Here is a 15857-nt window from a genome sequence, read left to right on the forward strand (position 1 = left end):
GACCCTCCCACAACGTTGGCACCTGCAAGCCAAGCACCCTAGACACTGACTTTACAAGACCACATTGACTTAGGGGCTGTATCCTATTTCAAGAGAGGGAGTTGCCTGCAGACCCTGAACAAAAGATGGCATCAGGAGCTGGGCAGGTTGGCAGTGAGCCTGGCAAGTCACCTGGTGTGAGTCTCCTTACCAAAGCAGAATAAAGTTGAGTCCAGAGCACCAGGGTTTGGTGGTAATCTATTTCCCATTCTTCAGTTTCCTCATCTGTGAAATGGACTCTTACATCAAGCTCTGCAGGTAGGCCTGAGTCGCCCACCTAAATGCCACATCCAAAATGTCAACTTCTTGGTCCCCTCCATAGGAAAGCAAGGCTCTGGCCCAGGGCACTTGCACCTCCTTCTCCAACCACAGACTTTCCCTTCAGAGCTTCCATTACTCGCTGGTGGTCTACTGCATCTTCCTCCTCCCTGTAACAACCCTGGCAGTCTTCCCAGCAGAGACCCCATCTCTGAAACCATGGGGCACACAGCCTAGTGGTATAAGGACAAGCTTTATTGAGCCCCTCCACCCTAGTTCTCTTTCTCCTGAACGGTCTTGGTTCCCCGGAGACGTCCAGTCCGGCGGGCAGCAATAAGACCCACTTTTCGGCCAGCAGGGGCATCTCTGCGGATGGTGGAGGGCTTGCCAATGTGCTGGTGGTTACCACCTCCAAAGGGATGCTCCACGGGCTGCAGGCAGAGGAGGATGCAGTTAGAATGGGAATGCCTCCACCTGTTTCAGGAAGGCTGGAGCAAAATCAACAGCCCCAAGACTAGAGATACCTCTATTGTAGAGGAAAGGGACACCCCTGGAAGGGACTTGTCAACCCAGATGTGTGGCCACTGTACCTTCAATACCTCACCCCACATTTCTAGGATACTTACGTTCATGGCTACACCCCGCACGCGTGGCCAGCAGTTCCTCTTTGCTTTGTATTTGTGGTAAGCACGCCCAGCCTTCAGGATGGGTTTGTCAATTCGGCCACCTCCGGCCACCACACCTGTAGAGGTTCAGGTACCTCAGGAATGTGCATCACACACCATCCCCAGCACTGCAGGGCCCTCCGGTCAGACCACTATCACTTCCCATCTTTGCCAGCTACCCACCCCCTGTGCTAATCACCCATTTTCCAGTCATATAGTGTCAACAACTACCAATCAAAAAACCCACCATCCTCCACCATAAGAGAAGCCCCTTGCACCCTGTGAGCTGACATTCAGCTTCAGGTTCCAGTGGGCAGACAAACCAAGGCTCTACCCCATATCATCCCTTCACCGTGTCTGAGACACCAAGCGGGTCACTCAACCTCCGAACGCCACCCTCAACTCCCACCCCAGAACAGCTGACCCAACTTATCACATCTCAACTTTGCTTATTCTGTGAGCACAAACTTCAAGAGTCTCCCTTGTGTGAGGCTGGGTTTGGCACAGGGATTCCAAGATGTTGCCAAACAGCAAAATGAATCAACCTGGATTCAAATCCTTTTTCACTCACTCACTAAATGTTTTTGAGAAAGTCACAAATTTCTGACCCTGTCTTCTTTGAAATGGCTGCTAACCAACTGGATGCCAAAAGCCTAGGTTATGCTAGAGCTACAGTCCCCAATACCCATCTGTGGCCTGTTAGGATGCCAGCCGCACAGCAGGAGTAGGTGAGCCAGTGAGGTTTCATCTGTGTTTACAGCAGCTCCCCATCACTCAGATCACCACATAAGCTCTGCCTCCTGTCAGATCAGCAGCAGCACTAGATTCTCATAGGAGTGAGAACCCTACTATAAACTGCATATGGGAGGGATCTGGGTTGTGCACTCCTTATGAGAATGTAATGTCTGAATCTGAGGTGGATATGAGGCGGTGATGCTAGTGATGGGGAGCGGCTGCAAATACAGATCATTAACAAAGAGATTTGACTGCACAATAAATGTAATGCGCTTGAATCATCCCAAATCCATGCCCCCCACACCCTCACAGAAAAATTTTATCTTGCACAAAACCCATCCCTGGTGCCAAAAAGGTTGGGGACCACTGTACTAGAGTACAGACAGTTCATCCAACAAATCCTGGGAAGAGTTAATCACAATCTCGTGCAATTCCACAACAGCGTAGGAGTAAGTACTATTGTACCCATTTTACATCTATGACAACTAAAACTACAAGAGGAGCTCAAACTTTAGAGAAATGGACAATCAGATTCTAGAGACCAAGTCTAGCTGCTGGGTAACCACAGCCTGCCCACCCACAGCCCTGAGCATTCAACTGATGCCTGGCACTCACCAACAACCGCCCTGTTAGCTGAAGAGATGACTTTCTTGGAACCAGAGGGCAGCTTCACACGGGTCTTCTTAGTCTCCGGATTATGGGAGATAACAGTGGCATAGTTCCCTGACGCCCGAGCCAGCTTGCCACGGTCCCCAGGCTTCTCTTCCAGGCAGCACACGATTGTACCCTCAGGCATGGTGCCCACAGGGAGAACATTGCCAATGTTGAGCTGGGCTGCAAGGGGATGTAGCACCGGACGATCAGTGCAGCCAAAGGCAGAGAGAACCCACTCGCTCCAGGCAGCTCCCAAAGTGGGGAGCGCTGCTGCCTCCTACATTTCTCCAGACACCCACTGGGTAGCTCGTCTGACCACGCGGCTCTCCCCACACGAGCCTTCTGCCTGGGATGCTCCTGTCCCGACTTGGGTGAGCATCTCATGCAGCCCTCCAGCCCCTCTCCAACTCGACCTTCCCAGTCTCAAGACTAACCTTTCTTGCCACAGTACACGAACTGCCCCGTATGAATGCCCTCGGCGGCGATGAAGAGCTCCGTCCGCTTTTTAAACCGGTATGGATCACGGAAGACTACCTTTGCGAGGGGCGCGCCGCGGCCTGGGTCGTGGATGATATCCTGTGGACCGGGGCGGCGTGAGCGTGGGGTCCCGGAAGGACGCCCTGTCCCCACCACCCGCCCTGGTTGGGGCCCCGCACCTTCACGATGCCCTTGATGTAGCCGTGCCGCTCCGCGAAGTCCACGGCGCGCAGTCGCGCGGCGCCCTTGCGGTGCTTCACGTGTGCGCGGAAGACAGAGCCGGCGCCTTTTCTCTGTCCACGGATCACGCGGCCCATGGCGACGGATCTAAGGGGGACTCACGGTCAGCGGCGGGGCAGGCAGACACCCCCTGGCCCGGATTCCTGGAACTCCGCCCCCGAGGCCGCGCGCGCTCCCCCACCCCCGACTTTATTGGCGGTGGCGCGCGCCAGCGTACTCTCAGGAGCGTCGGCCGGGGACCTCGCCGAGCCCCAGGGTTGCGGATGGCGGCGGATGATGCAGAGGCCACAGCTCCCAAAGAACAACCTACCTGTGGACTAACGCGGCCGAAAGAGGAAACGCACGCCAGCGAGCCGCCTTATCTTCCGGGGCGGGGCCCAGAGGCGCGGCAGCTTCCGGTCGTGCCTCGGCCGGCCGAGCGCGGTGCACGCTGGAGCTCGTAGTCCACCTGGGGGAATGGCGCTATCCTGGCGTTTGGGCCTCCGCGCAGGCGCACTGGGTAGGGTGTTCCGCCCGGGATGGTCGCGGGCTCCTTCCCACTATCTACTCTCACATTATTTGGTGGTAAGAATCTTGATTTTTATTTGGCATGTTGCTCCCAGTGTAGACTACGTTTTCAAACCTATCTTAAAGTTCTTTCCAGGGGTGCATAACACTTGACATCTGAAAAATCATACCAAACGATAAATAAATGTATATATATATATATAAAACAAACAACCCCAGGCTTGGCACGGCCCCGACGCCCTGCCCGCTTCGCCGCCCTGTGGGTCCACGGATTGCTGCCGCAGGGCTCTCGGAGAGCCCACCCGGTGGCACGCAGGGTGCAGGGAGTGAGCGCGAGGAATGAAAGTTCGCCGCCTCAGATCCTCAGTGGGAACGGAGCCCTAAGGACGCGGACACTCTTCTGTCTTTCAGCGCCCGTCGGGCTCCTCCAGCCACCGCGCCCCTCAAGCTTGGGGGTCGCCGCACGCAGCCCCGGCCCTCAGCGGCTCTCGCGATAGCCCGCCCCAGGAGCCCGAGAGCGCCGAGACTACGCGGCGACACCGAGGTGCTTGGTCCTCCCAACCTCTCAGAGCGGCGTCGCGGCCCGTTTCCGGGGGCGGGCCAGAATCTGGAGTTCTGTGCGCCCGGCTCCCTACGCTCCCCTCGTTGCTGTCCCGGGCGGCCGGCCAGGGTGAGTCGGCCCCGGCCACGGGGCGGGGACTGTAGAGGGGCTCGGTCCTCCGATCCTGGCTCGGCTGAGGCTGTGGCCGGCGCAGAGGCCGCGCTGAGCACTGTGGGGAGCTGACTCGCAGCCGGCGCCGCCACCTCACTTCTCCTTTGGTCCAGAAGACCTTGGGGAGTGTCCGGATAGGCGAAGGGCCCGGGATCCCAGTTCTTCTCGGCTGCGATGGAAGGCGTGCGGGGCGGCCCCCTGCACCCGGCAACCTGGAGTCAGGGTATTTGCGCAGAGCTGAGGCTGCAGGGTAGGGAGGCCTCGCGAGGTGGGGGCTTCTCCTGGGAGAACCAGGGTCTGTCCGAGTTTGCACCTCCCTCGGACTCACTCCTGCAGGCGTCCGAGCGAACCAGCTCCGGAGCGACAGGCGCTAGCTGGAGGATTTCCGCACCTCCCCTGCGCACCTTCTTCCCAGCACACTTTTTTCCCGGCGGTCACCCTTTTCCTCCCCGACTTTACCCTGTGTAGCTTTTCCTACTCCCAGGGTTAAGGCATCTTCTGGGCAACAGTCATTTTGTATTAGTTATTGAGTGCTTACTGTGTCCAGAGGATTCTTCTAGTGCTGGGGAGCAACGTCCCCCACCTCATGGAGCATGTATTTATTGCAATAGAGGTGAAGCATTAATGTAATAGAGACAATAAAGAAGCAAATAATTTTTTTTTTTTTTTTTGTTGTTGAGACAGAGTCTCACTTTGTTGCCCAGGCTAGAGTGAGTGCCGTGGCGTCAGCTTAGCTCACAGCAACCTCAAACTCCTGGGCTCAAGCGATCCTACTGCCTCAGCCTCCCGAGTAGCTGGGACTACAGGCATGCGCCACTATGCCCGGCTAATTTTTTCTATATAGATTTTTAGGTGTCCATATAATGTCTTTCTATTTTTAGTAGAGACGGGGTCTCGCTCAGGCTGGTCTCGAACTCCTGACCTTGAGCAATCCACCCGCCTCGGCCTCCCAGAGTGCTAGGATTACAGGCGTGAGCCACCGCGCCCGGCCTAGAAGCAAATAATTTTTAACCGTGACAAGGGCTACGCAGAAAATAAACCAAAGAGATAAAATTGTGAGAGATGAGGGATTTAGGGTAGGCATGGTAGTCAGGGAAGGCCTCTCTAAAGAGTTAACATTTGAACTGAAACCTGATGGGTAGAGGGAGCAACTTTGCCTATCCCTAAGGAGAAACTTCCAGGTGGAGGGTACAGAGGCCTTGGCTAGTTTGAGTGACAGAGAAGGTTCCATGGCTGCAATGTAGTGAGCAAGAAGCAAGGTGCCCCGGGCCTCTGAGGAACAGGGTTTTATTCTAGGGTTGGAGGGAGGTGATCCTTCCTGGTCTTCCAGACCCCAATTAAATGTTATTTCCCCCAAGAAGCCCTCCCTGATCCTCCATCTAAATTAGCACTCCTCCCACCTTGATATTTTCTCTGTTAGCACGATGAGCAAGAACTTGACCTATTTTGTCATCATATCCCTGCTCCATTCTTTTAAACCCCAGCACTGTTTAATCTGATTAAAGGCTTGTTTCCTGATTCCAAAGGTAGAACTAAAAGCAGATTTTTTTCCCTCTAACCAGGTGGCCCCTCCCTGAGGACATGCACTCCCCAGACAGGAGCAAACAAAAACCAGCGGTGGTAACTTATCCCCATCCTAGCTCTGGGTTATAGTTCTCTCCACAGTGGAGGGTGGTATGTGTTGAGGGGTAGGGTGGCTCATGTCTTTTGGCAGCCTTGTCCCCTGAGATATGCTGTTGCCTTGTTTGGATGAGGAGGACAACAGATCTGGCAATAGCAATGGTCCGGGTGGGTCCTGCCCACAGATTGCCCTGGACAGATAGCTGATTGGGAGCTGGATGGGGGTGGGGTGGCTCTGCTCTTCCATGCATTTGCAGTCTGTGCTGTCCAGGCACAGGTGACTCACAAACCTGTCCAATCTTCCCCTGTAGCCTTTCATACGCTAACATGTCAAAAAGGCTCTGCTGCCAAATGTCACCGCACAGCATTGTAACCAAGCAACCAGCCTGCTTCTACCCATATGCTTTTTGTTAACTGATGCCTGAAGGGGAACATCTCTTTACAAAGTGGCAGCTACTTGGGCTCAAGCTCCACAGAAAAGGATAGCCTCAGAGACCGCCACCCAAACAGAAGAGCTCAAGTGTCTGTTGAAGGGAAGAGTGAGGAGAGCAAGGCCTCATGCCTACTGTGTGTACATCTTGTCAGAGCAGAATTATATTTATTGTTTTTTAAATAATTTTTCCCTTGAGTCGGGGCTATAAGAATGAAAAAATAAAACTGACAGAAAAGAACTAATAAGTAAATAACTTTTCCACAACCACAAAGGTAAAACATGTTGGTACATAAATAGATAAGTCTTGAAGAAATTAGAAAAATAGAAGAGAAACAAGAACTACCCATAATTCTATGACCCAGAAAGAACTGGGGTTAATCTGCTGGGGTTTATGCTGCCAGGTTTATTTTTCTGCTTGTTTCATGTGGTATTATAGCAAGAATGTTTTCTGGTGTTCCACAACATGGTTTTACTAGTCGCAGAGTCACCCATGTCAGGGATCCCTTTGTTCATTCCACACATCCTTACCGAGCATTTGCTGTGTGCCAGGCCCTGGAGTTAGAGACTGGAGGCCTTGTCTCATGGGGGAAGGCAGATAAGAAGCAAGTAAGTTAACTTGTCTTATGTCAGATGACAGAGAGCTGTGGAGAAAAATAAACCAAAGAATAAGGAATTCTGGTGGAAGGGGAGGCCGCAGTTTTAAATAATATCATGGAAGCCCTCCCTGGGAAGGTGACATTCAGCAAACAGTGGAAAGAGTGAGCGATGTGGGAGAGCAGGTCTTGGGTGCAGCTTCTCCTTGGGACGTGAGGGAAGTGGCTAATGTGCTTGCCTCAGCATCTCACCATTTCCTGCTCTTGTCTGGATCTGAGGGGGTCTTTCTGGGGGTGTGGGGCCTCCAGCCTGGGCTCCTTCCACTCATGGCTGTGTGTTCCCCCAGCATGCACCATCTCTAGCACCTGCTCCACTCCCACTGGATACCCTGGAATGGTGATGGCACGCCCAATGCCTGGACCCCCGGTAAGCACTCCTGGGCCTTTCTGCTGCCCCAGGATTCTGCCTTTGCCCCCAACCTTAGCTCTTCAGCCTGAGCATCTTCCCAGGGAGCCTCAGGCCCACACACATCATAGAATGGAGTCTGCAAGCTGAGGGCAGCCTCCTCCCTCTATGGCCAAGCCTCACACAAGGCTCTGTCGACTCCTTCCTGATGCTTTGGGCACAAGTTGGCTGCCTGGGGCCCCCTGTAGCCCCTGAACATCTGTCTAGGGTCAGCCAGCACATATCCTTCCCCAGCGCCTGCCTTCATCCTGGTGTGAACGGCCAGCCCTACTCTCCTGACGCTGACTTCACTGCTGGTATTGGAAACTAAGACCCAGAGGGCAGAACGCTCACCCCCAGTGTGGAGGCTCAGCCACTAGTATCTCTGGGGTGCTCCTTCCCCAAATCCCTGAAAGCCCATTGAAGAGGGATGAAGCCAAGGCTGAGATCCCCTTCCTAGCAGAATCTCTCTCCCTTCCCCAATTTCACTCTTACCTTCTGGGGTTTCTGCTGAGGGGGAGGAGGCTACTCCCTTGGGGAATGTTGGGGTGCTCCCTCTGTGCTGGGCCCTGGGGATATAGCAGTGACCAGCGAGGACAGAAGCCTCAATCCCCAGAGCCGGACAGATCATCCAAATGTTCCTAATGTGGCCTCACCATCTCCTGGGTCCTCGCCGAGGCTTCAACTGGCCAGGACAGCAGGGTATGTGGTTGCAGGAGACCATTGTGTTCGAGGATGTGGCTGTGTACTTCACGAGGATAGAGTGGAGTTGCCTGGCCCCCGATCAGCGGGCACTCTACAGGGACGTGATGCTGGAGAACTATGGGAACCTCGCCTCGCTGGGTGAGGGCTTCTCCCTTCAGTCCTGGGGCTGGGAGGTGTTTCTGCGTTAGGCTCAGAGATGACCCTGCCTCGTCCACCAGGCCCTGGGGAGTTGGTTCCTTTCCGAATGTGAAATCTGACATGTTTGGAGGGGAAGCCGGAGGCTCCCCAAGGAGTCCCTTCCTGCTTCCCATTGGGCATCCACTGCCCAGCCTTGGCCTGCCTGGGGCTTCTCTCCTGGAGCATCCCCTCTCCCCTCAGTCACCCAGCCGTCCCTCCTGGGATGGTGAGTTTTCCTGAGCCTCCCAGCGCTCCGTGCTCCTGAGGCCTCCAGCAGGCAGCTGGGCATCCTTCCTTTCCCTGCACCCAGTCACATGCTGCTTTCCCTCCCTGTGCTTAGGCTTTCTTATCACCAAACCAGCACTGATCTCCCTCTTGGAGCAAGGGGAGGAGCCAGGGGCCTTGATTCTGCAGGTGGCTGAGGAGAGAGGAACCAAGGCCAGCCTGTGCTCAGGTGAGTGCGAGGCACAGGGAAGCCAGGGCTGCTGGAGCACCGCAGGGCATGTCATGCAGCCCCCCACCTGGCCTGGGCTTCGTGCAGCTCCATGCAGGCCGCTTCCTGCACAGTGGGAGGTGTGCATGTTTAGCTCCTCACAGCGGGCCTAAGTCCTCTGGAACACTGTGGTTGTAGGTCTAAGGTCACCCAAGACTAACTTACACAGGAAGGCCCAATGCATGAGTTCTATGTCTTGGTGTCCCCACGGTGTCAGGGGCCAGATCCGTGGGTGCAGCGGGCACTACCCTTGGGTTCCTTTGATTTTTTCCCAGTTCTCATGTCCTATGTGCCAGGGACTGATACTCTCTGAGGCTACAGAGAGGATCTTGAGATGGGGAGGAAGCCCCTAGTCCTGGAGTTCTGTAGAGGCAGAGCCCCCGACAAGTTTGCTGAGTGAATGGACTGTGGGTGATCCCTCTGCAGGAGAGAGGAGCAAAGAACAGGGCTGTGGGGCAAGAGGGGCACCCTATGCTTAGCATCTGGGTCTTCCTGCCAGGCCTTGGGCCTCCCTCTGTGCTCCCCACCCGAGCCAGCCTCCCATGGTGCTTAAGCCTTTCTTAGCCCCCTTTATGTTCCCCTTTCTTGCCTGAACCATGATTTTAAAACCTCTTACAAGAATTTCTCAAACCTCCCTCAAACCCCTTTGACATAAAGGTTCTGTCTTCTTCGCTTGATTGTATTAATCATTTCGCAATGTAGATGTATATTATACACCTCAAATATATATAATTTTAGTCATTTATACTTCAGTAAAGCTGGGGAGAAAAGACTTGGAAAAAGAAAAGATTCTGTCTTCAAATCAGTAAGTTCCTTTTGTGAGTATAGCGGTTAGATCATCCTTGTGTTTTCTGTTTATTCTCTCAGATTCCAGGATAGAGGCTGGGATGGCAGAGTCTCCTCCGAAGAGGGAGATCTCTAGGCAGGCCGGACTGTCGGGCATGGTTTGGGGGTGCCTCCCCAAGAGGGACACCAAGCTATCTGACCTCAGTGGCAGTCCTGAGGACAGATCAGATAAACAAGGCCTCCTCCCCTGGGCTCAGGCTGAGGAGTTAAGCATCTCCCCAGGGGTTCTGCGAAGAGAAGAACGGGGCAGCCGGCCTGCAAGGAGCTCAGCCGCCAGCGGGCAGAGAGGCTACAGGTGCGAGTGTGGCAAGGTGTTCAAGTACAACTCGCTGCTGCTCAGGCACCAGATCATCCACACAGGGGCCAAACCCTACCAGTGCACCGAGTGTGGGAAGGCCTTCAAGCAGAGCTCCATCCTGCTGCGGCACCAGCTGATCCATACTGAAGAGAAGCCCTTCCAGTGCAGCGAGTGTGGGAAGGCCTTCCGGCAGAGCACGCAGCTGGTGTCCCACCACCGGGTCCACACCCGGGAGCGGCCCTATGAGTGCGGTGAGTGTGGCAAGACCTTTACCCGCAGCTCCCGGCTCCTGCAGCATCAGAAGTTCCACACAGGGGAGAAGGCCTACGAGTGCGGTGAGTGTGGCAAGGCCTTCTGCCGCCGGTTCACCCTCAATGAGCACTGCCGCATCCACAGTGGGGAGAGGCCCTACAGCTGCCTACGGTGTGGGCAGCGCTTCATCCGAGGGTCGTCGCTCCTGAAACACCACAGGCTGCATGCCGAGGAGAGTCCCCAGGACAACGGTGGAGGTCAGAGCCCCTTGCTTGGTGTGGCACAGAAGGCCCATGCGGGGGACAAGTTCTATGAGTGCTCAGTGTGCCAGAAGCCCTTCAGACACAACTCCCTGCTCCTTCTGCACCAGCGGCTCCACACGGGCGAGAAGCCGTTTGAATGCTCAGAATGTGGCAAGGCCTTCAGTCGCAAGTCCAACCTCACTCTGCACCAGAAGATCCACACCAAGGAGAAGCCCTTCACGTGCACGGAGTGTGGCAAGGCTTTCCGCAGGAGCTACACACTGAACGAGCACTACCGGCTCCACAGTGGCGAGAGGCCATACAGGTGCCAGGCCTGCGGAAGGGCCTGTAGCCAGCTGTCCACCCTCATTCAGCACCAGAAGATCCATGGGCGAGAGCATCGGCAGGGTGGAGGTGGCAGGCGGGTGCCCCGCTGGACGCCCCGTTGATGGTTAAAACAGGCAGAAGATCTACCCACCCCAGAGGGGCCCCAGCACAGAAAGCTGTAAACCCACGTCCTGAGGGTGCAGCAAAGGAAGGGGCCAGGGAGGATTTGTCCCAGGGTCGAGCATAAGGAACACAAGAGGGAGATGAGCAGGACAGGGAGGAGGGTGTGCCTGGAGGGAGTCCCCGCTGGCCCTCAGCCAGAGAGTGGTGAGGCTGCGTGTGGGTGTGCCAGGACAGAAGCTTTCTGAGCCCAGATAAGTCTGTCCTGATGCACACACAGGCTCCAGCAAACCAAACGGGGATTGTGGGTGGGGTATTTTTCTTTTTCTTTCTCCCATCCAAGTACTAACGAGGCCCGACCCTGCTTAGCTTCTGAGATCAGATGAGATTGGGCGCGTTCAGGGCGGTATGGCCGTAGACTCTTTTTCTGTCTTTTTTGAGACAGAGTCTCACTCATTCACCCCCGCTAGAGTTGTAGTGGTGTCTTCATAGCTCACTGCAACCTCAAACTCCTGGGCTCAAGTGATCCTCCTGCCTTAGCTTCCCAATTAGCTGGGCGTGTGCCATTGCACTCAGCTAATTTTTCTATTTTTAGTAGAGGTGGGGTCTCACTGTTTCTCAGGCTAGTCTCAACTCCTGAGCTCAAGAGATCCTTCCACTTTAGCCACCCAGCGTGCTAGGATTACAGGCATGAGCTGCTCGGCCTGGCCAATCTTTTTGCACTTGTTTATTTCCTAAATATTGACTGGTGATCAGAAAAAAAGGTGGGGGGGGTAATGTTGGTTTGGCCATTCACTTATTAAGATTGGCCCAGGAAGATCAGAGGCTACTTGAAGGGGCAGGGACATGGGGACATTTGTAAGTCACAGGTGGACTGAGGGTGCAGATGTACCAGAGCCAGGGGCCAGGAGCTGAGGTGGGGCCTGCAGGCTCTCTCTGGCCTTAGGAGCCCCTGGGCAGGCTGTGACCACTGGGACCTGCCTTCACTGGGCCTGTCCACAGAAGGATCTCACTGGAGAAGCCTCTGAGGGCCTGCTGGCAAGTGAGCAAGTCTTGGTGACCCCTCCTCACCGTTAGTTCCCCAGCCCCAAGAATGCAGACAGCTTCCTGAGTACCTTACAAACATGTGCCAGAAAGGAAGCTGCCAGCCCAGACCCCGGCTAAGGGAAGGGCCTGACCTGTGACTGTGTATTTTCTAATTAACATGGTTTTTTCTAAATATAAAATCATTAGAGAACATTTTGAAAATGTAAAAATTTATTTGTAAAAAATTGCTCTTTATCCGCTTCTCTGGAGATAGCCACTATTAATGTTTTGGTGTGTTTTCATAGTCGCTAATGCATATGTACAGATATTTATTTTACAAAATTTGGTCAATTTTGCATAGAATTTTGTCCCTCATTGGATAACAGCTCCTCTGTACCTCTGCTACTTTGTGTGGACCTTGGTTTACTTAGCAGTTACCTTATTGCCAGATCTTTCTTTACACATTTTCACTATAATAGCTGAGCACACAGTGGACATACACAAGTTTGCACATGTCCATGGTGACTTCATTGGAGTTGGAGGTGGACTTTTTAGGTCCACAGTATTGGGGGTGGAGACGGACTGTTGTTTAAGCATTTCATTAATTATGAAAAGTATTACTCTTGATTTAACTTGCATTTTTTTGGCCTTTTGATGGGTGAATTCCCTGTAAACCCTTGCACCCATTTTTCTTGGGTTTTAAAGACCTCTATATGTTAGGGTTGAAATCCCTTTTCCCTGATACCTGTTTTCTCAATTGTGATACAAACCACCAGCTGTTGGGTTTTTTGCCTTTTGCAAGGAATAGGTGGATGGGAGGCAAAGTGCATCTTAGATTTGAGGAAATGATACATTATAAATATTTCCTCAATTCTTTGCTTTTAATTATGAGGTGTTTGTTATTTAAAAAAATGCATTTCTCTGGGCTGAGTGCAGCGGCTTACGCCTGTAATCCTAGCACTCTGGGAGGCTGAGGTGAGAAGACTGCTTGAGCTCAGGAGTTTGAGACCAGCCTGAGCAAGTGCAAGACCCCGTCTCTACTAAAAATAGAAAAATTAGCCGGCATCGTGGTGTGCACCTATAGTCCCAGCTACTTGGGAGGCTGAGGCGGGAGGATTGCTTGAGCCCAGGAGTTTGAGGTTTGCTGTGAGCTAGGCTGATGCCACTACACTCTAGCCTGGGTGACAGAGCAAGACTCTGTCTCAAAAAAAAAAGCATTTCCCCTGTGTCAAAACTATCTGTTCTGAATGATTAGAAAGGCCTTCTCTACTCCAAGATTTTATAAAACATTTTCTTGTACTTTGGTAAAGTCACTGAAGTAATATTTATAGTAAAAACAAGAAAACAATAAAACTTCAATATCGACATAAAAAGTAAAAGCCCCCTCTCCCTTCTCCTTACCCCACATTCCCCCTTATTCCCATACATACCCCTGTTAACAGTTTGGGGTGGGTCATTCCAGATCTTTTTCTCTGCATTTCAAACGCATTTGATGTGTGCTGAGAGGGCACATGCGTTTACAAACGGGATTACCGTATATGTGCTTGTGATGGCTTTTGATATGTCCACTTGCTGGGCTAAACTGCAGCCTTCAGAATCCCCTTTCAGGGATGATTCTGGTGAGGCAGACTACAAAGGGGTCTTCCCTTGGAAGAGATGGAGGAAGGAAGGGAGGCAGCTGATGGTTTGTGGTTTGCACACACCTCGAGGTTGTTCAAACACTAACCTAGGTGCAGCTGTGCAGAGATTGTGCAGATGTGATTAAGGAACCTAATCTACTTTAATCAAAGGGAGATTATCCTGGCAGGCTTAACGTGATAGTTGGAAGGCCTTTAAAAGCTCAGGCCTCCCTGAGACTCTTGCTTGTGGATGAGCTTCAGCTTGTGCCCCACGTCCCAGCCTGCTGGTGGCCTTCTCTCCTGACCGCCTGCTCTGGGAACTTCAGGCTTGCTCAGCAGCCCCCACAATTTCACTCTACTTGTCTCTTACTAGTTCTGCTTCTCAGGTGGACCCCTGACTGATGGGACAACTTTTTGTAACTTGGCTTTCCTAACCAGCACTTGACTGTGTCCTTCCACACAGGCACATGTAGAACTACCTTGTTCTCTGCACACCATGTGCCATTGGTGATTATTTGTCCCCTGTGATGCATGATGCATTGCTGCCCATCCCACGTGCACACAATGCTACAGTGAGATCCTTTACATAAACAATGGCTGTCAACATTTCCCATAAGTTTCAGAGCCACATCCCAAAGCTTTGGGCACTGATGCTCTCACAGAACTAGAGGTTTTGCTTCTATGTCCAGATAATTCCAGATCCCTGGCCTCTCTCCTTTCCCTCCAGTCTCCTGCCAGGGCTGCCCATTGGCCAAATCACCTGGAAGCCAGAGGTCGTGAAAATCCACTGGCTGGGTGGACATAGGAGACCGGGGCAGGGACCAGAGGCAGAGGTGGGGAAGGTTGGCCTTGCCTGACCAGGGTGTTCTTCCTCACGCTTGCTGCCAGCAGTCACCCCGCAACGTGAAAGTCAATCCTTGGCCCATCGGCTGTCCTTAAGCTAAGAGCCCAGACAAAACCTTAAGAAAAGAGAAGTCTGGTTTTTTGGGTGCCATATTCTTAGGTCTATCTGAATGTTCCCTGGTCCTTGGTTCCCAGTGTCAAAAGTGAGTACTGGTACCAACTTGAGCTGATGACACAGTGATCACAAATACAATGCAATCCCACACAAACAATTTATTACAGAAAAGAAAGAAACTATGCAAAGTGAAAGGAAGGAAGGAAGTTACCCAAAGTGAAAATACGTTCTAGAGAAAGGAACAGGTCAGTCTCCACCAGTGGAGAAAGAGGTTGAGGACTCCCAGGTGGTTTCCTTTTACTGGCCTGGTCCAGGGGAGGGCTTACAGGAGGTGTGGGATGTTACCAAATGATTGTCAGGTGTTCTGCGTTTTCCTGCATTCCTTTCCCCTGATTGGTCCCTCGCTTCTCCACTTCTAGGAGCCACCCTCCAGGCCTACACCCACCACCTGCAGATTTGATCTCTACCTAACAATATGAGAGATCCCTCAGGCTGTCTGATGTTCTCCTGTGTCCCCCAAGTTCCTGCACTCCACAGAGGACCTGAGTGGGACTCCTGCTGGTGGGAGGTGGGACATGCGCAGCAGAGTTTGATTTCCTGAGTCTAACACCCCTTGCTTCTCACACCCTCCGTCAGGCTGCTGAGGCCAGCAGTGTGGTCACTCATACAACATAATGTGGGGCCTGGACTTGTCACTGCCTCACACCCAGCCTGCTCTTCTCACATAGCTTGTGTGCATGGGCCCTGTGAATATTAGATCCTGCTCCCCCGCCCCATGTACAGTTTCTCCAGTGCACTCGGCTGTTCTTGTCCTGAGGTCTGTGCTGCTGCTGATGCCTCCTCCTGGAATGCCCTTTTCACCCTGTCTGACTGGCAAACACTCCCTCTTACAAGACTCCACTCCAGTGCTCTGGCTGCATCTTGACAGAATGGACCACAGCCTTCTGTGTCCCCCCTGTGCCCAGTACAGACCTGTTTCCAGGCATCCCCTGCACCAAAGCGTCCTTATTTATTAATACTTCCATCTCTCCCACTAGAACATGAGCCCACGCCATATCTCTAGGGCTCAGCACACTCACTCCCTCAGCAGACAGGCCCTCAGGAAGTCGCTGATGGGTGGATGGGCAGGTGCTAATAGTAACGAGACAACAGACAACAGCAGCAACAGGAGCTGCCTGTTTACTCCCCTGCCCCAAGCAGTAATCTCCTTGCCCCTCTGTCAGGCTCCAAGTCCTTCTGTCTTCCCACCTGACAAGTCACTGCCCAGAGAGGCCAGGCTGGGAGAAAAGTTGGCGATGACCCTGGGAACCAGCGCTGGGCCCTCAGCTTGTCAGCAAATAGCAGGAAAGACCTGAAGACTCCACTGTCCCAGGTCGCTCCGGGGACAGGGACATCTGATCAGCACCAGCACTGGGA

General features: G+C 53.2%; 2 protein-coding genes across 5 annotated transcripts; one reads left to right on the forward strand and one right to left on the reverse strand.

Annotated features, from left to right (window-relative positions):
• Positions 1-531: 531 nt before the first annotated feature.
• RPL8 (ribosomal protein L8) lies at positions 532-3447 on the reverse strand. Of its 2 annotated transcripts, none has more exons than XM_069465844.1 (6): positions 3379-3447; positions 3008-3155; positions 2786-2927; positions 2313-2531; positions 924-1039; positions 532-728 (listed from the first exon to the last, which is right to left on the reverse strand). In XM_069465844.1, exons 2-6 carry the CDS (start codon positions 3143-3145, stop codon positions 570-572), a joined length of 774 nt encoding a protein of 257 aa, XP_069321945.1. In that variant the 5' UTR covers positions 3146-3155; positions 3379-3447; the 3' UTR covers positions 532-569. The 2 variants fall into 2 exon arrangements, with proteins under 2 accessions (XP_069321945.1, XP_069321943.1); XM_069465842.1 differs by lacking the exon at positions 3379-3447 and adding an exon at positions 3286-3344.
• An 892-nt stretch (positions 3448-4339) lies between these two features.
• Positions 4340-13105, forward strand: ZNF517 (zinc finger protein 517). 3 transcript variants are annotated; one of them, XM_069466728.1, is made up of 6 exons: positions 4340-4537; positions 5850-5907; positions 7281-7360; positions 8095-8221; positions 8601-8714; positions 9621-13105. In XM_069466728.1, the coding sequence occupies exons 3-6, from the start codon at positions 7328-7330 to the stop codon at positions 10838-10840; spliced, it is 1494 nt and encodes a 497-aa protein (XP_069322829.1). In that variant the 5' UTR covers positions 4340-4537; positions 5850-5907; positions 7281-7327; the 3' UTR covers positions 10841-13105. The 3 variants fall into 3 exon arrangements, with proteins under 3 accessions (XP_069322829.1, XP_069322827.1, XP_069322828.1); XM_069466726.1 differs by lacking the exons at positions 4340-4537; positions 5850-5907 and having other exon boundaries at positions 6724-7360; XM_069466727.1 differs by lacking the exons at positions 4340-4537; positions 5850-5907 and having other exon boundaries at positions 6724-7360; positions 8622-8714.
• The last annotated feature ends 2752 nt before the right edge of the window (positions 13106-15857 follow it).

This window comes from Eulemur rufifrons, chromosome 3, assembly GCF_041146395.1.
Source record: "Eulemur rufifrons isolate Redbay chromosome 3, OSU_ERuf_1, whole genome shotgun sequence".
Lineage (NCBI taxonomy): Eukaryota > Metazoa > Chordata > Mammalia > Primates > Lemuridae > Eulemur > Eulemur rufifrons.